General features: G+C 33.7%; 2 protein-coding genes across 2 annotated transcripts in view; both read left to right on the forward strand.

Annotated features, from left to right (window-relative positions):
- Positions 1 to 22,649, forward strand: part of LOC148939138 (uncharacterized) — a 303,986-nt gene that overhangs the window by 192,629 nt on the left and 88,708 nt on the right. The window lies entirely within an intron of this gene.
- Positions 1 to 22,649, forward strand: part of LOC148939139 (uncharacterized) — a 258,930-nt gene that overhangs the window by 156,942 nt on the left and 79,339 nt on the right. The window contains exon 14 of the mRNA XM_089107216.1: positions 159 to 603. Coding sequence (XP_088963342.1) covers positions 159 to 603 — 445 coding nt within the window. The remainder of the gene's footprint in view (positions 1 to 158; positions 604 to 22,649) is intronic.

Raw genomic sequence — 22,649 nt, forward strand, 5'->3', positions numbered from 1 at the left:
TAAATTCCTTTACCTCGGCAGTCTTCTGGCGGCTGACAACTACCACACTGTCGACATTAAACGCCGCCTCGGTCTTGCCAGCTCTAGCTTCAAAAGACTATCAAAGACAGCAAATCTAGCCACCTTTCGAAGCATCTGAAAGTGCATCTATTCAACAGTCTGATCATACCCATTGCTCTGTATGGGTGTGAAACCTGGAAATTAAAAGCTGAAAACGAGTGCAACCTCCTTGCGTTCGAAATGAGATGTCTCCACCGGATAGCCAAGATCAGGTATACTGACCATGTCACAAACAAAGGAGTCCGAAGAAGGCTGAAGTCGCAAGACACTATCCTGAACAAAATCCAAAAACAGCAGCTGCGCTGGTTCGGTCATGTAAAGCGAATGAATCCCGAGTGCCTGCCCAAGATCGCGCTTGAAGGGACAACTGAAGGATTTCGACGACGGGGGAGACCGCGCAAAAGATGGATCGAAAACTTTGACCGACAACGCATTGCCCAACTATCCCGAACTGCACTTGACAGAACAGCATATCAAGCCCTAGTTCATCAGATTCTCGAAGGAGTGGCTCCAAGACGTCCCATGAGGATGTATGGGACTTATGTAAGTAAGTAGTAATATTGTTATCAAGGGGGAGGGGAATTATATATAAGTGACAACATGTTTTTTTTAAAGGGAGAGATAACTTACTACCAAAGCAGCATCTAAGCAGTAGGGTTTAACAACCCATTAGTTTTAAGCTTCCGGATTCTTCCGGAATATATTTCTGGATACTCGCTTTTATTCATAACCTAAAACGAACCGCAGGAAATCAGGCAGAAAAGTATGAAGAAGAAGAAGAATATGACATCATACCCTAGAGAAGCGACAGTTCAAAAGATACGTCTATTATATAATCTTGTCAAATTATAAGTGTGTTACATCATCACATGCAGTTTTTGTCAAAATCTGTACCGATATTTTATTTAATATTTTTTCTGATAATTAAAAAATTCCACAGATACAGAAATTTCATTTGAAGCCATAACGATGAATTGAAGCCATCAATGAAGCCACGACATCTGTCTACGATGTTTCAGTGCCCCCACAAAAAAAAGAACAAAGAAAAGAAACACGTCACTGCTTCCAAGGCAAAAAAGGGAGTTTCACTGTTGTTGAAGATGGGGCCGTTGCTGAAGACTGTGATTCAGTTATAGAATGTTTTAGGCCATGACAATTCAAATGGTGATGTTGTCATTTGAATCCGACATCATTTGCGTTGGGTTTTGGGCTCTTTCAAAAATTTCAATCGATTTGTTTTCGCAATAAACTTTTACCATTAATATCACAGGCAGCGCGACAGTGCTGACTAAGTAAAGAACGATGTGGGCACAATGTATTATTTATTTTTCCTTCTTAATGCCCGGGCACTTCGTATCGAAGGAGTTGTCGTAGAAACTTCGAAAAGGGCTCATTCGATTGGAAATTGGAGTGGCTAGTGCCCTTTTTCATAGTCTAAAGTGATAGGAGGGAAACTAGCACCCCCCCACACCCATCATTTCCCCAAACACATCCAATCATAATTTTGAGATAGCCATTTTGTTCAGCGTAGTTGATTTCCAGATAGAAAATATGCTTTTGAGGAGGACACTCCCCCAAAACCCTCGAGACAAGGGTTTTAAGTTATGCCCTGAGGGCATAGAAGAATGATGTTTGCACAATATATAACTTATTATTTTTTTTTTCCTATAGAGCAGGGCACTTCGTATCGAAGAAGTTGTCGTAGAAACTTCAAAAAGGGCTCATTCCATTGAAAATTGGAGTGGCTTGTGCCCTTTTTAATAGTCGCAAGTGATTGGAAGGCAACTAACACCCCTTCAACGCCCACCATTTCCCGAAACACATCCAATCAAAATTTTGAGATAGCCATTATGTTAAGCGTTGTTGATTTCCAGATATAAATTATATTTTTGAGGAGGACGCTCCCCCACAGCCTTCAGGGCAAGGGTTGTAAGTTATGCCTTGGGGGCATATAAGGTTTTTATAGAAGGCGTTGTCGTAAAAACTTCAAAAAAGGCTCATTCGATTGGAAATTCAAAGGGCTAGTGCCCTTTCTAATAGTTGAAAGTGATTGAAGGGCAACTAGCCCCCCCCCCCCACCCATCATTCCCCCAAACACATCCAATCAAAATATTGGGGTAGCCATTTTGTTCAGCGCAGTTGATTTCAAGATGGAAAATACGAATGAAGAGGACACTCCCCGACAACCCTCGGGGCAAGGGTTGAAAGTTATGCCCTGGGGGCATATAAGGTTTTTATAGAACGTGTTGTCGTAGAAACTTCAAAAAGCGCTCATTCGATTGGAAATTAAAATGGCTAGTGCCCTTTTTAATAGTCAAAAGTGATTGGAAGGCAACTAACACCCCTACCACGCCCACCATTTCCCCAAACACATCCAACAAAAATTTTGAGATAGCCAATTTGTCCCAAGACGTTCAAAGTTCAGGAAATTATACCTTTGAGCAGAACACTCCCCCCACAGTCTTCAGGGCAAGGGCTATAAGTTATGCCCCGGGGGCATATAAGGTTTTTATTGAAATCTTTGTCGTAGAAACTTGAAAAAGGGCTCTTCGATTTGAAATTGAAAGGGCTTGTACCCTTTTTAATAATCGAAAGTGATTTGAGGGCAACTAACCCCCCTCTCACGCCCACCTTTTCCCCAAACACATACAATCAACATTTTTAGATAGCCTTTTTACTCAACGTAGTTGAAAGTCTTCGCAATTAGGTCTTTAAGGATGGCAACCCCTCCCCCACAGCCCTCAGGGCAAGGATTGTAACCTATAACATGGGAGCATATAAAGTTTTTTATTGAAAGCGTTGTCGTAGAAACTTCAAAGGGCTCATTCAATTGGAAATTGAAAGGGCTAGAGCCTTTTTTAATACTTGAAAGTGATTGGATAGCGACTAACAAACCTCTCACGCCCACCATTTTCCAAAACACATCCAATCACAATTTTGAGATATCGATTTTGTTCAACGTAGTTGAACGTTCGGGAAATTAGGTCTTTTAGGATGATAATTCCCTCAGAGCCCTCAGAGCAAGGGTTTTAAGTTATGCCCTGGGGGCATATAAGGTTTATATAGTAAGTCGTTATGTAAATCATAGGCAGCGCGATCGCGCTGCCTAAGTAAAGAACGGGGACACTCGAGAGCGAGATAAGAAACGGGGACTAAGTAAAGAGGGGGACACTCCCTCACAACCGTCAGGGCAAGGGTTTTAAGTTATGCCCTGAGGGCATATAAAAACGATGTTGGCACAATATATAACTTATTATTTTGTCCCTTTAGAGCAGGGCACTTCTTATTGAACAAGTTGTCGTAGAAACTTCGAAAAGGGCTCATTCAATTGGAAATTGGAGTGGCTTATGCCCTTTTTAATAGTCGAAAGTGATTGGAAGGCAACTAACACCCCTTCCACACCCACCAATTCCCGAAATACATCCGATCAAAATTTTGAGATAGCCATTTTGTTCAGCGTAGTTAATTTCCAGATAGAAATTACATTTTTGAGGAGAAAACTCCCCCACATCCCTCAGGTAAAGGGTTGTAAGATATGCCCTGGGGGCATATAATGTTTTTATAGAAGGCGTTGTCGTAGAAACTTAAAAAAAGCCGCATTCGATTGGAAATTCAAAGGGCTAATGCCCTTTTCAATAGTCGAAAGTGATGGGAGGGCAACTAGCCCCCCCCCCACCCCACAACCATCATTTCCCCCAATAAATCATAGGCAGGGCGATCGCGCTGCCTAAGTAAAGAACGGGGACACTCGAGAACGAGACAAGAAACGGGACTAAGTAAAGAGGAGGACACTCCCTCACAACTGTCAGGGTAAGGGTTTTAAGTTATGCCCTGAGGGCATATAAGAATGATGTTGGCACAATATATAACTTATTATTTTTTTCCTTTAGAGCAGGGCACTTCTTATCGAAGAAGTTGTCGTAGAAACTTCGAAAAGGGCCGATTAAATTGGAAATTGGAGGGGCATCAAATGTGAATAGAAAGCAATTAACATCCCTTCCACGCCCATCATTTCGCATAACACAAATCCAATTAAAATTTTGAGATAGCAATTTTTTTCAGCATAGTTGATTTCCAGATAGAAATTATGTTTTGAGGAGGACACTCCCCCACAGCCTTCAAGGCAAGGGTTGTAAGTTATGCCCTTGGGGCATATAAGGTTTTTGTAGAAGGCGTTGTCGTAGAAACTTCAAAAAGGCTCATTCAATTGGAAATTCAAAGGGCTAGGGTCCTTTTTAATAGTCGAAAGTGATTGCAGGGTAACTACCCCCCTCCCACACCCATCATTCCCCCAAACACATCCAATCAAAATTTTGAGATAGCCATTTTGTTCAGCATAGTTGATTTCCAGATAGAAAATATGTTTTTGAGGATACTCCCCCACAACCCTCGGGGCAAGGGTTGTAAGTTATGTCCTGGTGGCATATAAGAGTTTTACTGAAATCTTTATCGTAGAAGCTTAAAAAAGGGCTCGTTCGATTTGAAATTCAAAGGGCTAGTGCCCTTTTTAATAGTGGAAAGGGATTTGAGGGCAACTAACCCCCCTCTTTCGCCCACCTTTTACCCAAACACATCCAATCAAAATTTTTAGACAGCCATTTTATTCAACGTAGTTGAAAGTTTTGGAAATTAGGTCTTTAAGGATGACAACCCCTCCCCCACAGCCCTCAGGGCAAGGGTTGTAAGTTACGCCCTGGGAGCCAATAAAGTTTTTATTGAAAGCGTTGTCGTAAAAACTTCAAAAGGGCTCATTCAATTGGAAATTGAAAGGGCTAGTACCCATTTTAATAGTTGAAAGTGATTGGGTAGCGACCCAACACCCCTCTCGAGCCCACCATTTTCAAAAACACATCCAATCAAAATTTTGAGATATCCATTTTGTTCAACGTGTTGAACGTTCTAGAAATTAGGTCTTTTAGGATGATAATTCACTCAGAGCCCTCAGTGCAAGGGTTGTAAGTTATGCCCTGGGGGCATATAAGGTTTATATAGAAAGTCGTTGTATAAATCATAGGTAGTAAAAAAATCGTAGGCAGCGCGATCGCGCTGCCTAAGTAAAGAACGGGGACACTCGAGAACGAGACAAGAAACGGGGACCAAGTAAAGAGGAGGACACTACCCCTAAACCCAAAGGGCAAGATTTTTAAGTTATGTCCTGGGGCATATAAGAACGATGTTGGCACAATGTATTATCTATTCATTTTTCCTTTAGAGCAGGGCACTTCATATCGAAGAAGTTGTCGTAGAAACTTCGAAAAGGGCTCATTCAATTAGAAATTGGAGTGGCTTGTGGCCTTTTTAATAGTCGAAAGTGATTGGAAGGCGACTAACACCTCTTTCACGCCCACCATTTCCCGAAACACATTCAACCAAAATTTTGAGATAGCCATTTTGTTCAGCGTAGTTTATTCCAAAACAAAAGTTGTGTTTTTGAGGAGGAGAGTCCCCCACAGCCCTTAGGGAAAGGGCTGTAAATTATGTCCTGGGGGTATATAATGTTTTTATTGAAAGCGTTGTCGTAGAAACTTAAAAAAAGGCTCATTCGATTGTAAATTCAAAGGGCTAGTGCCCTTTTTAATAGTCGTAAGTGAATGGAGGGCAACTAACCCGCCTCTCACGCCAACCTTTTCCCCAAACACATCTAATTAAAACTTTGAGATAGCCATTTTATTCAACGTAGTTTTAAGTTCTGGAAATTAGGTCTTTGAGGATGACAACCCCCCTAAAGCCCTCAGGGCAAGGGTTGTAAATTAAGCCCAGGGGGCATATAAGGTTTTCATATAACGCGTTGTCGTAGAAACTTCAAAAAGGGCTCATTCGATTGGAAATTGAAATGGCTAGTGCCCTTTTTAATAGTCGAAAGTGATTGGAAAGCTAGTAACACCCCCTCCACGCCCACCATTTCTCCAAACACATCCAATAAAGATTTTGAGATAGCTATTTTGTTCCACGCATTTCAAAGTTTAGGAAATTATACCTTTGAGCAGGACGCTCCCCCCACAGTCTTCAAAGCTAGGGTTATAAGTTAGGCCCAGGGGGCATAGAAGGTTTTTATTGAAATCTTTGTCGTAAAAAATTGAAAAAGGGCTCATTCGATTGGAAATTCAAAGGGTTAGTGCCCTTTTTAATAGTCGAAAGTGATTTAAGGGCAACTAACCCCCCTCTCACGCCCATCTTTTCCCCAAACACATCTAATCAGTATTTTAGATAGCCATTTTATTCAACGTAGTTGAAAGTTTAAGGATGACAACCCCCCCCCCCCCCCCGCACAGCTCTCAAGGCAAGGGTTGTAAGTTCTGCCCTGGGGGCATATAAGGTTTTTATTTAATGCGTAGAAATTTCAAAAGGGCTCATTCAATTGGAAATTGAAAGGGGTAGTGCCTTTTTTAATAGTTGAAAGTGATTGGAGAGCGACTAACAACCTTCTCACGCCCGCCTTTTTCCAAACACGTCCAATAAAAATTATTATATATCCATGTTGTTCAACTTAGTAGGACGTTCTTGAAATTAGGTCTTTTAGGATGATAACCCCCTCAGAGCCCTCAGTGCAAGGGTTGTAAGTTATGCCCTGGGGGGGGGGCATATAAAGTTTATAGAGAAAGTTTTTATATTGGACTCAGGTGATTGGAAATTGAAATTGCTTTTTTTAATAGTCGAAAGTGAGTGGAGAGTAATTAACCCCCCTCTTACGCCCGCCATTTCCCCCAAAAAATTCAACCAAAGTTTAGAGATAGTCATTTTGTTCAAAGTAGTCGAAAGTTCTGGAAATTTATGTATATAAGGATGACAAACCCCCCAGAGCCCCAAGAGTAAAGGTTGAAAGTTTGCCCTGGGGGAATATAAGGTTTTTATAGATAGAGTTGTCGTAAAACTTCAAAAGGGACTCATTCAGTTGGAAATTGAGAGGGCTAGTGCCCTTTGTAATAGTCGAAAGTGATTGGAGGGTAACTATCCCCCCTCACATTCCCACTATTCCTCCAAACACATCCAATCAAAATTTTCAAATAGCCATTTTGTTCAACGTAGTAGAAAGTTCTGGAAATTAGGTCTTTGAGAATGACACCCCCCCCCCAGCACTCAGGGCAAGGGTTGTAAGTAATGACCTGGGGGCATATAGGATTTTTATTGAAAGTTTTGTCGTAGAAACTTCAAAAGAGCTCATTTGATTGGAAATTGAAAGGGCTAGGGCCATTTTCAACAGTTGAAAGTGATTGGAGAGCGACTACCGCCCCTCTCACGCCCATCATTTCCCCAAACACATCCAATCAAAATTTTTAGATAGCCATTTTGTTTAACGTAGTCGAAAGTTCTGTAAATTCGGTCTAAGAGGATGACAGCCACCCTAACAGACCTTAGGGTAAGGGTTGTAATTTATGCCCTGGGGGCATATAAGGTGTTTATAGAAAGTCTTGTCGTTTCCAAAAGGGCTTATTCGATTGGAAATTGAAAGGCCTAGTGCCCTTTTTAATAGTCGATGGTAATTGGAAAGCTTGACATTTTTAGAGTAAAGATCGAAGTGGGTATAATGTATTATTTGTTGTTGTAGTTGTTTAGACCAGGGCATTTCGTATCGAAGGAGTTACCGTGCGAACTTCGAAAAGGGCTCATTCAATTGAAAATAGAGAGGGCTGATGCCTTTTTTAATACTCGAAAGTGATTGGAGGGCAACTAATCCCCCTTCCACTCCCACACCCACCCTCCCATTTGCCCAATATGTTAAAAAATAAATGTTGCCTTAAGATTAAATAAAAATGCACTGTGATAAAGCTAATTCCCAATAAGGCATCTCAGCAGTATCCCAAGAACTACTGAGGGTATTATGTTCAAACTTTTGGGGCTACTTCTGCTCTTAAAATTTAACCAAATCAAAATAGCGTAAGTGTATCCAATCTATAAAAGAAAGTAAACAGATTTTCTTGCGAATGGTATCAATTTTTCCATTTCAGGTCGATTAGAGGAGGTATGAAACTAAATTAAACAGTACTATTTGTGTCCAGATTTTTAAAAGGGTGTATGTTGTTAAAAATTGCTGAACATTTTCTCCAGCATACAAATAACATGCCAAACTATTAAGTCTTAAGAAACGAAAAGATTTAAAGTGTTATTTTATTTTTCCCTGAAAAGACTATGTCAAAATAAAACGAACAGTAATTAATTAAAAATTAATACAATTGTAAATTAAGTAAATTAATTGAAAGTGCAAATTTTATTCTGGCCTGGGGAAGGTATAGGGGTTTTGCGCCCAACTTATGTCAATTTCTGCTTGCTTTGAGTTTGACTCGGTTATTTATTGTAATTTCTGTTCGTTTTGGGTTTCATTTATTTATGATGCTGATTTGTGGTAGCTTTTCACGCTTGGTAGATTATTTTATTTTTGCTCATTTTTTGTTTAATGGAGTTCTTTACTTTTCTTTGAAAAACTTATTTTGTGGAAAGTTTTTTAAATTAATTAATGAAAATAATAAATACTCATGACTCAGTTTCAAATTTTTATTTTTCCTCACCTGACAGTTTTTTTTAACACTTTTCTAAATTGTCGGTTACTATGGTTACGAACCAAAATTATGTCTATTGTCGTACTGCATTTATTGTAAATTAAAGTGCCAAGAACAGAAAAAAGAAATTTGATTATTTCAGTTGGTTAAGTGGAATCTTACAGGATCATATATATCCTAAAAATTAGGTAAAATTGGGACTCCAATTTTAAATATAAAACCTCCGTATAAAATTAGGCAGTTTCTGGTGTCAAAGTAGTTGGTGTCAGTAGCTGGTAGCTGGTGTAGTAGTAGCTGGTGTCAAATAGTAATAAAAATGAAGAAAATTCTTGAACTCGTTTTCAAAGTGGATTAAAAGAAGAAAGTATTATTTTATTTTTTTAGAAAATATGAATATAAATGATACTGAGAACAGAAAACGAGCAAGTATTATTCAACCCTTTTGAGGACTTTGGCTTCTTATGTCTACTAATTTTTTCTTTTTCATCATTTACCATCGTTGTCATCATTTTCATCATTCAATTTTCTTCGTTCATCTTTGGTTGTTAAGGCACTAAATTAGATCTATTGATGAAAACTTAAGGGCACATGTATATCAAGAGAGTATTCCAGAGAGCCCCAGAGTATCTCAGGTAGAAGTAATTTCACTCGTAAAGAGATAGGTCCTGGTAGTTAAGGGCTTCATCCAGCATTGCTAGGCATTAGATTAGATCTGTTGATTGAAACTTATGGACAAATATATCAAAGGAATATTCCAGAGACTTTTAGGAGGAACTGACGCTAAAAAATACATGTCTTGGAGGTTAAGCCTACATTCAAAATTATTAGGTATTGAATTAGATTTGTTGATAGAAAGTTAAGGGTGCTTATAGTTAAGGGTAATTATATTAAAAGTGATGAATGTGTCTTTAGGTTGTTGTGCCGCTTTTCAAGACAGGAAGAAGATCATACCATAGAAAATAAGAAGGAATACTTTTTGGAAAATTACTAGAGAAATATTTTTTTGAATGTTTTAGTTTGAAGTTAAACATACAGGTTAAAGATGAATGGAATTATAAAGGCTGCAAACTTAAGACAAAAGGTAAGCATTTTAGTAAGCACATTGAAGTTTTAGCAAATGTCAGTTTTGTCAATATAGACGTAGATGTCAATAGTCTAAAAATATTATGATTAAAGTCTTCTTAGGGGTCAGTACATGACTAGGGTTGCCACCACGTTAAAAGCAAATTAACCGAAACCTTGAGAAAAAGTAACTAAATAGTGCTAAAATCACTAAACTCATAAGTTAGCTTTTTTCCATTGAAAGTGGTAGAAAGGATGTAGTTTTTGATTATCTAGGCCTTTGGGAAAGGCCTAAGGTGGATTTCCTAATAAGGTAGAAGGTATTCTACATTGAAGAACAGTTGGATAGGAGGCTAGAGAGTTTAGAATTTGAGAATGCAAAAGAAGGAATGAATAATGGAATAATAAAATAATAAGGAAGGACGTAGAACTCAAAAATCATCATTTTACCCCTACAAAAAGATGATCAAGTTCGACGATAATTAAAGTTTTGCGAAGCATCAAACGTAAATTTTGACTTAAAAGCTTGAGTTTTAAAGCTTAAGAAACACACAAAAACTTAAGATAACTTGCTTGTCGCGACGCATCATTCCATTTTTTAATTATTTAGTTTTAAATGACACATAATTAAACAATTATTTTTCACATATAATTAAATAATAATGACACAAATAATTAAATAATTTAATGACATAGAATTGAACAATCATTGAGAAGATAAAAAAAAAGTTACGGTAGAAGAGTACTAAAGAATCCTCTTAATATATGCGCCCTTAACTTTCAATTAACATATCAAATTAAAATTTTATGTTTAAATTTAATTTCAATCGAAGATCAGTTTTAAATGCATAGCAACCCTTTTTTTTTTAAGAAGAAGAAGATTTTATTTGAATAAATCAACATAACAAAAAAACATATACCCCCAACAGAGAGCAAAGCTCGTAAAGTTGGGTATTAATAATAATAATAATAATAAAAAAAAAAAAAAAAAAAAAAAAAAAAAAAAAAAAAAAACATTTCCTCATCATAACAAAAGAGAGAAAGAAAAAAACAGGTTAAAGAAAAAAACAAAAAACATAACAAACATAAAGAAAACAAACGCTGGACAAGTGGGGCATGGAAGGCTATCCCAACATGGGTAACAAATATAAACAAAAATAATAATAATAATAATAAAAAAATTTCTATTCCACCATCACAGGTCAATACATAATTTTAATATTTTCTTCCTTAGAACTGATATTTGCCGAAATGACTCAATTAGAATTCTATCTTTCAGCCTATATTTATTTGAAATAAATGGTATTTGGTATCTAATTGAAAATCTAGATCTTTCACAATTAACAAATCTTTCCCTTGGCTACTAAAGATGAATGAAGAAAATTATCGAGAACAATTTTTCCCATGACAAAATTAGCTTCTTCGACAAAACAATTATGCGTAAAAAATCAATAACTGAGGTTATAAAAAGTGCAACTGAGGTATTTACTGATTTACTGAGGTGTTTACTCATGAGGCAATAATAACAACTGAGGTATTTACAGTAATTCTATTGCAGATTATACAGAAATCTTTAAGCAGATAGCGGACAGGGATTTCACAGAGGGAAAGGCTTGTTTTTACCGATTTTTTAAGAACATCCCCTGATTATTGACAAAACTAACATATCTTAATCCATCGATATTTCACGGATAATGAAAACAAAATAATTAGATTAATTGATAATTAGGGATTCCTATGTAGAAGTTTCGCAATTATTGCTAGAGTTGCTATTTTAATTCTTCATTACTATTTTTACAACTACAAACAACTCACTGCAGCACTAAGCGGCCTCAGGCCAACACAGCTACAAACGCTCCTCCTCCATCCCAATCCTCCCTTTATACACCCTACCAAGAAGTTCCCATTTCCTTCAAACGACATTCTCCCAATCCCAGGGGGGGGGCGACGACCTGCTTTTCATTTTTCCCTAGACGGTTGGCCGACAAGGACTACCTTTGGCAATCTGTCATCCTTCATCCACAGAATGAGTCCTAGCCACCTCAACCTTTCCCTCATTACAACAAAGAAAGCGGAATTTAACCGCACTTGAACCTCCCTGAAATATTCTAACAACATATATTTTAAATAATTGTGTTATCTCTATGAAAACCAATATGGACATCAGAAAAATTAAATTGTTTTTTAAGATTTGTTTTTTAGTAAAAACGTATTGAAGACATTTTTTTATTATCATTATTAATTTATCTTCCGATAAGAGCTTTTTCTTTTTTTTTCTTTTTTTTTTTTTTGCAAAAAAAAAGAAACAGAGTTCTGTTTTAGCGAAAACATTTTTATGTGCTTCTAAGTATGAGGAAATATGAAAAAGATAGATTAAGTATTAAAAAAAGGACCATTACATTAAAAAGAATGCTCGGCTATGTCATCATAAAAGATTAGTACATTAAAAAAATAGAATAGTAGAGGATTGTTCTCTAATGTTTCTGTTTTTTTGGTAAATAAAGGGACAGAATTCTGTTTTTTCTCAGTTTATATTTCTGTTCCGCTTTTTACCGTTTCTGTTTTAGCGAAAAAAACAATAGAATTATCTGATCCCAAATATTAACCGTTGCTTGACTGTATTAAAAAAATGGCAAGTTCTTTCAACTTAAAGCAAGGAGCAATATTAAAAATTAAAACGAACAGAAATTATCACTTATATGCGGGTTTTTTTTACTAATGGGTCTTTTTTTGTGGTAAAAAAAAAAGAAACAGACTTCTGTTTTTTCTCGTTGACTATTTCTGGCCCGCTTTTTACCGTTAATGTTTTAGCAAAAAAAGTGTATTTTATTATAACTATTATGATATATTGAAAATTAATTTTCTGTATTAAAAAAAACAAGTTCTTAAAAATTTCATCAACGATAGAAATAATAACTAGGATAGAAAAAAAATTATAAAGGATATGAGGTTTTTTTTACTAAAATTTTTGTTTTTTGGAAAAAAAAAAAGAAACAGACTTGTGTTTTTTCTACGTTTATATTTATGTTCCGCTGTTTACCGTTTCTGTTTTTGCGAAAAAAAGAATAGACGGTGCTGATCCCTATTAGGAAATATTACCCAGTGCTTTACAGTATTAAAAAAAGGACAATTTCTGTCAACGTAAAGCACGCAGCAAGATTAAAAATAAAAAAGAACACAAATTATCCAGTATATAAGGTTTTTTTTACTAATGTTTCTGTTTTTTTGGTAAAAAAAAAGAAACAGACTTCTGTTTTTTCTCCGTTTCTATTTCTGTTCCGCTTTTTACCGTTTCTGTTTTAACGAAAAAAAGAGACGGTGCTGATCCCTATTATTACCCGTTGCTTGACTATTAAAAAAACAAGTTCTTTCAACTTAAAGCAAGGATCAATAAAAAAAATTACCAAGCAACTATTTTAAAAAGAATCTGAGGTTTTTTTTCTAATTTGTCTGTTTTTTGGGTAAAAAAAAAAGAAAGAATTCTGTTTTTTATCCGGTTAAATATCTTCTCCGCTTTTTTACAGGTTATGTTTTAGCGAAAAAAAGATACGGTGCTGATAAAAATTATGAAATATTAACCATTGCGAGAATGTATTAAAAAAAAAAAGAAATATAAACTTAAAGCAAGGACCAAAAATAAAAAATGAAAAGAAAAGAAATAAAAAATTATATGAGTTTTTTTTTTCTAATGTTTCTTTTTTTTTGGAAAAAAAAAAAAAAGACTGCTTTTTTTTATACGTTTATTTTTCTTTTCAGCTTTTTAACGTTTATTTTTTTGCAAAACAATTTAAGTTGCTGATCCAAATGATTAAATATTACCCATTGCTTGAATGTATTAAAAAAAAGGGCAATTTCTTTCAACTTAAAGCAAGGAGCAATAATAAAAATTGAAACGAACATAAAGTATCAATTATATGAGGTTTTTTTTTCTAATGTGTCTGTTTTTTTGGTAAAAAAAAGAAACAGACTTCTGTTTTATCTCCGTTTCTTATTTCTGTTCCGCTTTTTACCGTTTCTGTTTTAGCAAAAAAATAGAAGTTGCTGATCACTATGAGTAAATATTACAAGGTGCGTGACTGTATTAAAAAAAAAACATTTTCTTTCAAATTAAATAAAGTAGCAGTAATAGAAAAAAACACTAAATGAAATTAAACATTATATGAGGTTTTTTTTCTAATGTTTCTGTTTTTTTTTGAAAAAAAAAAAAAAGAAACATACTTATATTTTTTATAATTTTATATTTCTTTTCCGCTTTTTAACGTTTCTGTTTTAGCGAAAAAAAGAGACGGTGCTGATCCCTATGAGGAAATAGTACCCATTACTTGACTGTATTAAAAAAACAAGTTCTATAAACTGAAAGTAAAGAGCAATATTAAAAATTAAAACGAACAAAAATTATAACGTAGCTGAGGTTTTTTTTAGCAATGTTTCTGTTTTTTTGGTAAAAAAAAGAAACAGACTTCTGTTTTTTCTCCGTTTCTATTTCTGTTCAGCTTTTTACCGTTTCTGTTTTAGCGAAAAAAAGAGACGTTTCTGATACTTAATAGGAAATATTAAACAGTGCGTGACGGTATTAAAAAAAACAACTTATTTAAAATGAAATTAACGAGAAAAATTAAAAATAAACTATAAAAGAAATTATATCTTCTATACGGTTTTTTTTACTAATGTTTATGTTTTTTTGGTAAAAAAAATAAACAGACAGATGTTTTTTATCGGTTTATATTTATTTTACGCTTTTTAACGTTTATTTTTAAGCAAAAAAAAGAGAAGGTTCTGATCCCTATTCGGAAATATTACCCATTGCTTTACTGTATTAAAAAAAGGGCAATTTCTTTCAACTTAAAGAAAGGAGCAATAATAAAAATTGAAACGAAAATAAATAATCAAGTATATGAGGTTTTTTTTCTAATGTTTATTTTTTTTTGGTAAAAAAAAGAAACACTTCTGTTTTTTCTCCGTTTCTATTTCTGTTCCGCTTTTTACCGTTTCTTTTTTAGTTAAAAAAAGAGTCGTTGATGATCCCTATTAGAAAATATTACCCGTTGCTTGACTGTATTAAAAAAAGGAAAAGTACTTTAAACTGAAATAACGTACCCGAATTAAAAAATAAAACGAACATAAATTATAACGTATATGAGGTTTTTTTTCTAATGTTGCTGTTTTTTTGGTAAAAAAAAGAAACAGACTTCTTTTTTTTTCGGTTTCTTACTTCTGCTCATTTTTTTACAGTTTCTGTTTGAGCGAAAAAAAGAGAATTTTCTGATCCTGAATATTACCAATTGCTTGAATGTATTATAAAAAACAATATCTTTAAACTTAAATAAAGTATAAAGAATAAAAAATGAATCTAAACGAAATTAAAAATGATATAAGGTTTTTTTTCTAATTTTAATGTATTTTTGGTAAAAAAAAAAAAGAATTTCTACTTTTTGTAAACCTGTTAATATTCTTGCTAGCTTTTTTAAAGGTTATTATTCGTCGAAAATATTTGTCTTTTAATATAAATAGGAGGAAATATTAAAAGGATATTGTAAGTATTAAAAAAAAGGAAACGAACCTAACTATTAACTAACTTAGATATATAACCTAAAACAAAGAAAATAACTTCAAATTAATATTAGTAATAGGTTTTATGTTTCTGTTTTTTTTTGGTAAAAAAAAGAAATTCTTCTTGGTTTTATCCGGGACTATTTATTGTCAACATTTTAAATTTTATTATGTAGCAAAAAAAAGATAATTTGATTATAAAAAATATTAACAATTGCTTTACTGTATTAAAAAAAAGTGCAAGTACTTTCCTCTTAAATCACGGATAACTAATAAAAAGAGACACGAACAGAGATTATAACGTCTAGGAGTTATTTTTTTTATTTTTCTGTTTTTTTTTTGGTAAAAAAAAAGAAAGACGTATTTTTTGTATACGTGTAAATATATTTCTAGATTTTCTCCGTTTATTTTTTCGCGAAAAAAAGATTATTTTATGATAAAAATTATGAAATATTAACCATTTATTTACTGTATTAAAAAAAGGGCTAGTACTTTCAACTTAAACCAATGATAAATAATAAAAAAAGGAACGAACATAAAATAACAAGTTGATTATTAATTTTCTCTAATGTTAATTTAGTTTTGGAAAAAAAAAAGAAAGTAGTCGGTTTTTTATAGGTTTATATTTATGTTTCGCTTTTTTACCGTGTCTTTTTTAGCAAAAAAAGATAAGGTGCTGATAAATCATAGTAAATATTGAACGTTGCTTGACAGTATTAAAAAAGGACAATTAATTACCAATGAAAGTAACTAGAAGTAACAGAAAATGACACGCCACGAGATTAACACGTCTATTAGGTTTTTTTTTCTAATGTGTCTGTTGTTTTGGGTAAAAAAAAGAGAGACTTATGTTTTATCTCCGTTTCTATTTCTGTTCCGCTTTTTACGTTTTATTATGTAGCAAAAAAAGAGAAGGTGCTGATCCATTTGAGGAAAAAGTCCCCGTTACGTGACTGTATTAAAAAAACAAGATCTTTAAAATGAAATTAACTATAAAAATTAAAAATTAAAAATAACAAAAATTATCCCTTAGCTGAGGTTTTTTTACTACTTTTTCTATGTTTTGGTAAAAAAAAAGAAAGACTTCTGTTTTTTCTCCGTGTCATTTTCTGTGAATCTGTGTTCATTTTATTTTTATGCAAAAAAAGAATATTTGCTGATCATTATGAGGAAATATTACAAGGTGCGGGACTGTATTAAAAAAAACAAGTTATATAAAATGAAAGTAAAGATAACTATTAAAAAATAAAAATACAAGAAATTATGACTTATATGAGGTTTTTTTTTAATATTTTGTATTATGTTATGGTAAAAAAAAAGAAACAGTAGAATTTTTTTTATACGTGTATATTTATTTTAATCTTTTTAAAGGTTCTGTTTTATATAAAAAAAGAAAAGTTGCTGATCCTGATTATTAAATATTACACAGTTATTGTCTTTATTAAAAAAAAAAATTTATATAAACTGAAAGTAACGAGCAATATTAAAACTTAAAACGAACAGAAATTATCACGTATATGAGGTTTTTTTACTAATGTTTCTGTTTTTTTTTTGTAAAAAAAAGAAACAGACTTCTGTTTTTTATAAGTTTATTTTTATTTTCCGCTTTTTACAGTTTCGTTTTTATCAAAAAAAATAGAAGGTGCTGATACAGAGTAGTAAATATGAACAAGTGATATTATGTATTAAAAAAAGTGCACGTACTTTCAACTTACATCATGTAGAAAAAATAAAAATTGAAAAGACCATTCATTATCAATTAGTTGATTGTTTTTCTCTAATGTGTATTTTGGTGGGGAAAAAAAAAAGAAAGAATTATTTGTTTTATAGGGTTATATTTATGGTCCCCTTTTTAAATTTTATATTTAAGCGAAAAAAAGAGACGTTTATGCTAACTATTATAAAATATGAAACGTTGAGTTAATGTATTAAATAAATGACAACTAATTTCATAATAAAGCAATTAGAAATATTAAAAACTAACCCTAACAGAAATTATCACATCTATTAGAGTTTTTTCTTATTTTTCTTTTATTTTGGTAAAAAAAAGAAAGACTAATTTTTTTTATCCTTTTCAATTTATTTGCATCATATCACATTGTCTTTTTTGGCGAAAAAAAGTTAATTTTATTATAACTATTAGGAAATATTAAACATTGATTGAATGTATTAAAAAAAGGGCAATTTATTTAAAATTAAAGCAATTATAAAAAAAAAAAATTGGAAAGAAAAGAAATTATAAAGTATAGGTTGATTTTTTTTTAATGTTACTGTTTATTTGGTAAAAAAAAGTAATTATTCTGTTTTTTATGCTTTTCTTTTTCTGTTCCGCTTTTTAAATTTTCTTTTTTAGCGAAAAAAAGATTCGTTGCTGATACCTCTTATGACATATAAACCATTTCTTGACTGAATTAAAAAAAGCGAAATTTCATTCAACTTAAATCAAGGATCAGTAATAAAAATTGAAACTAACATAAATTATCACGTATATGAGTGTTTTTTTCTAATTTTTATGTTTTTTTGGTAAAAAAAAAAGAAAGAATTCTGTTTTTTCTCCGTTTCTATATATGTTTCACTTTTCATCATTTCTGTTTCAGCAAAAAAAGAGAAGTTGCTGATAACAATTAGAAAATAATGAACATTGATGTAGTGTATTAAAAAAAGGGCACGTTCTAAAAACATAAAGAAATGAGAAGTAATAAAAAAAGACCAGCAACTAAATTATAAATGTTATTAGGGTTTTTTTTTTATGTTTCTGTTTTTTTTGGTAAAAAAAAAAGATATACTTCTTTTTTTTATCCGTTTAAATATCTTTTAACATTTTTAAAGGGTCTGTTTAATCATATAGATAGACGGTTCTGATAACTATTAGGAAATATTACCCGGGGAGTGAAAGTATTAAAAAAAGGACACGGACTTACAAAAGACCTTAAGGATAAATAAAAAAAATAGGCCAGCCCCGACATTCAACAATATAGTAGGTTTTTTTTCTAATGTGTATGTTTTATGGGTAAAAAAAAAGTGAGACTTCTGTTTTTTCTCCGTTTCTATTTATGTTCCGCTTTTTAACGTTTCTGTTTTAGCGAAAAAAAGAAGAGTAGTCGCTGATCCTTATGAGGAAATATGTCTCGTTGCTTGACTGTATTAAAAAAAAACAATATCTTTCAACTGAAAGCAAGGAGCAATATTAAAACTTAAAACGAACAGAAATTATCAAGTATATGAAGGTGGTTGCTCTATCTCAACACATCACTCTTTACGCTAAAGTTTTTTAGTATTTTTCAAAAAAAGATTCTTATCGTTCTAACTAAACAGTGTTTCAAAAGTCGTTCTTAAAGAATTAGGACAAAACTCAAACTTTAGTGAAAACCACGAGGTGTCGAGAGAGAGCCCCCCCCCTCCCCCTCATATACGTAGTCGTTTCTGTTCGTTTTAAGTTTTAATATTGCTCCTTGCATTCAGTTGAAAAACTTGATTTTTTTTATTTAATTTCTGATCTTTTTTTAAATAATGCCAGGAAAACTGGCTACACCTCCACAGAAAAATCCCTCTTCCCCACGGATTTATTCTCTAGACAACTCAATCCAGGTGAATATTTACCCCGGACAACCACCCTTATTATCTCCACGCGTAAAACTGAGTCGGCAAAGAGAAAGCAAGCCATAAGACGAATTTCGTATGGGAATTCTGGCAAATTTCCCCAGAGTAAAATTTCCCCTGAAAATCACTCCCCTGGAACTTCCCTTCCCAAGGAAAATTATCCACGTGAAAAATCCCACCAGCATAAAATTCGCCCCCTCCGCCCGAAAAATGTATGCATACTTCCCAATAACAAATACTACACGTAAACAATAGACAAATTTAACTTAAATACCTTGCCCAAAGGCCTATGGAGGGGGGGGGGGGGTAGTGATATCTCCAAATGCATAGTTATTCGGGCCTTCAACTATGTTGAACAAAATGGCTACCTCATAATTTTGATCTGACAATTTTGAGAAAAAAAGGGCATGTGAGGGGGCTTAGTTGCCTTCCAATTTTTTTGTCACATAAAAAGGGCACTAGAACCTTTAATTACCGTTCGAATGGGCCCTCTCCCGATATTCTAGGACCACTGGGTCACCCCTGAAAAAAAAATAATAAACACGCATCCGTGATCTTTCTTCTGGCAAAAAAATATACCAATTCCACAGTTTTGCAGATAGGAGCTTGAAACCTTTACAGAAGGGTTCTCTGATACGTCGAATCTGATGGTGTGATTTTCATTAAGATTCTATGACTTTTAGAAGCTAGTCCCCTCATTTTTCGAAAATAAGGCAAATTTATAAGCTAAAATTGGTAAAATAAGGTAAAATAAGGTACTCCCTAGGAAATACAGGGTAAAGTTGGTGTTTTAGAGTTGCCCTGTAGCTACAAGACCAGATGAGCGTTTCTTTTTCAGCATCACTTTCAGCTTTTAATGAAAATTTTCTAATGATTCTGATTTTTCCTAGGCTTAAAACGGTAATTCCCCTTCATCTAGAGTTTCATAAATTTAATTAACTGTCAAGTTTTTCCCTCTGGTAATCTCGTGCCTAGAATAAAACCTGAGCTATTGGACAGTGCCTGATTTCGGACATCCATTTTGTAAAAAAAAAAAAATTGATAAAAAAAATTTTTTAATAAATTAAATTAACAATTATTTCGGAGTAAAATCTTATTAGTCATTTTTTCTACATTTAAACCTAAGAAATGTTACCCTAACAGCCTTGCATTATTTAAATACCCGTATTCAGCCACATTCCTCACATCATATATATTTTATTGTTCATTTATTTATAAGATTATCGAATACAATTGAAAAAGAGGTTTGTAACACTTTGATGACTGATTAACTAAGCAATGGATCATGAGATTAGAACATTCAGTCACTTTCAAAGTAATTAAAACTGTCTTCAACAGGATTTGATTGCAAATCTAGATATGATCCTTCAAACTTTTATTCTGATTCAGGTGATCGTGCCTATTCCGAAGCCCCCCCCCCCTCAACGAAAGTCATTTTATACGGTCGAAAGGATTATATATCAATTTCTACCTCCACCCTCTCCTTGTCTCTCCCTTAGAGCTAGTTCTGTATTTATCCGCAGATTCTTTCAAAACAACTGCTGAAACACAAGGGCCGTTAAACTAGAATAAGAATTTCTTTTAAACACTGTACTCAGTAACAACTCATTCGATAGCAATTCGTTTAAAAGCAGGCTAAATCTTAGAAAAGGGCACTGGAACTTTCGATTTCTAATTGACTGAGCCTCTCCAGAGCTTGTTCGACCACCCCTTCCACATGAAGTGCTTCTGGGAATAAATAAATGAATAAAACCCTTAAGGGTCTTTACTATAGGTAGTGTAATACGAGTGCCCCTGACTTAAAGAGGAGAGTAGAAATGTCAATTTCCCCTTTAATGAGAATCCAGAATTATCCAAGGGGAAAATAGGGGGAATTTTTCGCAAGGGAGTGGGGAATATCCCCTGGGGGGTATATTTTTTTTTTTTGGGGGGGGGGGGGGGGGGATAAACATCGGTTCGCGGGGAAAAGATGGGATGAATAGAAGATTTCTCTGAGATGTGAAATTTAAAATAAAAATGAGGATATTGTTCCTGCTTTGTCCCTCCACATTGTTGAAAATCCAGACCATGCAGTTCTTTTCAGAAACCTTTCAGATATATTCTTAAATCTGACTAAACCAAAATCATGGTATTTCTGTTAAAATCAGAAAACTTAAAATAAACTTATTAAAAAAGAAAACTTAACAACCAAGAACCTAAAAACCTAGAAAACTTAATAAAATCTTAAAATGAGCAAAATCATACCCAAATATGATATCAAACGTAAACCAGTGGAAAGTACTATGAATGACTAAATGAAGCCTAAAAAACAGAAATGACAATGAACAATGAAGCGAAACTGAAAACGAACAGAAATTACCGAAAATAGGTGTGATATTACCAGCTCTCAAGCCCCCAAAAGGCGACTAAATATAGGATTTGGAGAGGAGTATATCAATTTAAAATTCGGCCAGTTAGATATAGTAATATAAAAAATACTTTGCCACTTGAATAGACCAGCCATAATATATTTAAATAAAAAAAGCAAGCTTTTTCAACTGATTGTAGTGAGCAACATTAAAAATTAAAACGAACAGGAATTACAATGAATATGAGGAGGGTTGCCCTTTCCTCAACACCCCACTCTTTACGCTAAAGTTTTCAGTACTTTTAAAAAAGCTTCTGATTCTAATTAAACGGCCCTTGTGCTTTTGGAGTCGCTCTTAAAGAATTGGGACAAAAAGACGAAAGAATTGGACAAAGTTGTCGGGGAACAACAGATTAAGAAAGCCAACTTTCATCCACTTGGTTATTTCATATTTCATTTGGCCCCATCTCATTTACTCAATTGGCTCCTATATACTCAAATACTAAATTACTACTACTAACAACTCACCGCAGCACCAAGACGCCTGAGGCCAATACAGCTACGCACGCTCCTACACCAGCCCAATCTATTCATAGCGTTCGTCTTTACACACCTCCCAGGAAGTTCCCATTTCCTTTAAATACTTTTTAATGACATCCACGGACGACCTGCTTTCCGTTTAACCCTACACGGTTGACGAAAAAGGACAATCTTTGCAATCTGTCATCCTACATCCGCAGAAAGTGCCCTCGCCATCTCAACCTTTCTCTCATTATAGCCCTAGAAGGTAGGATTGAACCCCATTTTTCGTACAGCCTACTCTTTGAAATAAGGTCAGATAGCCAGGTATCCAGAACAATCCGTAGGTAATTTCTCTGGAAAATATCTAGCAAATGGTCATCCGCTTTTCGGAGCGCTCAAGCTTCAGGGCCTTATTTGACCACTGTCATCACTGTAGCTTCTAATATTCTAATCTTGGTTTGCAGACATATCTTCCTATTCTTCCAAACCTTTTTTAACTGTGAAAATATACATCTTCACTTATTAATAGCCTTAGTGACTTAGTCTTCTTAACATTAATTTTCAAACCTATTCTATAATCCTGAACTCGCTAAACCTCTAAAACTTCATTTATTTTTCTCACACTTTTTATTTAGGATGCTTAAATCATCAGTATAATCTAATTCCTGGGGAGTTTTTCCTCCCTATCTGATTCCTTGGACTCCCATTGCCTATCCTTTGCTTCTTAAGACAAAATCCATCAAAATGATCTATATAAAGGGGGATAGAACACAACCCTGCTTAACTCCTGATTTAATAAGAAACCAGCTGCTAACCTCATTTCCTACCTTAACCACAGCAGTGTTATTTTCGTATATAGCACTAATCACTTTAATGTATTTATCTGGTATACCATACAAGGATAATAAGACCTATGCTAAAGCTCTTCTATCAATAAAATCGAACGCTTGCTCATAATCTATAAAACTGAGGGCCAAAGGTGTTTGATAACTAAGGCACTTGTCAATTATTAA

This window comes from Artemia sp. Qi Xiang Cuo, chromosome 21 (assembly GCF_049724085.1).
Source record: "Artemia sp. Qi Xiang Cuo chromosome 21, ASM4972408v1, whole genome shotgun sequence".
Lineage (NCBI taxonomy): Eukaryota > Metazoa > Arthropoda > Branchiopoda > Anostraca > Artemiidae > Artemia > Artemia sp. Qi Xiang Cuo.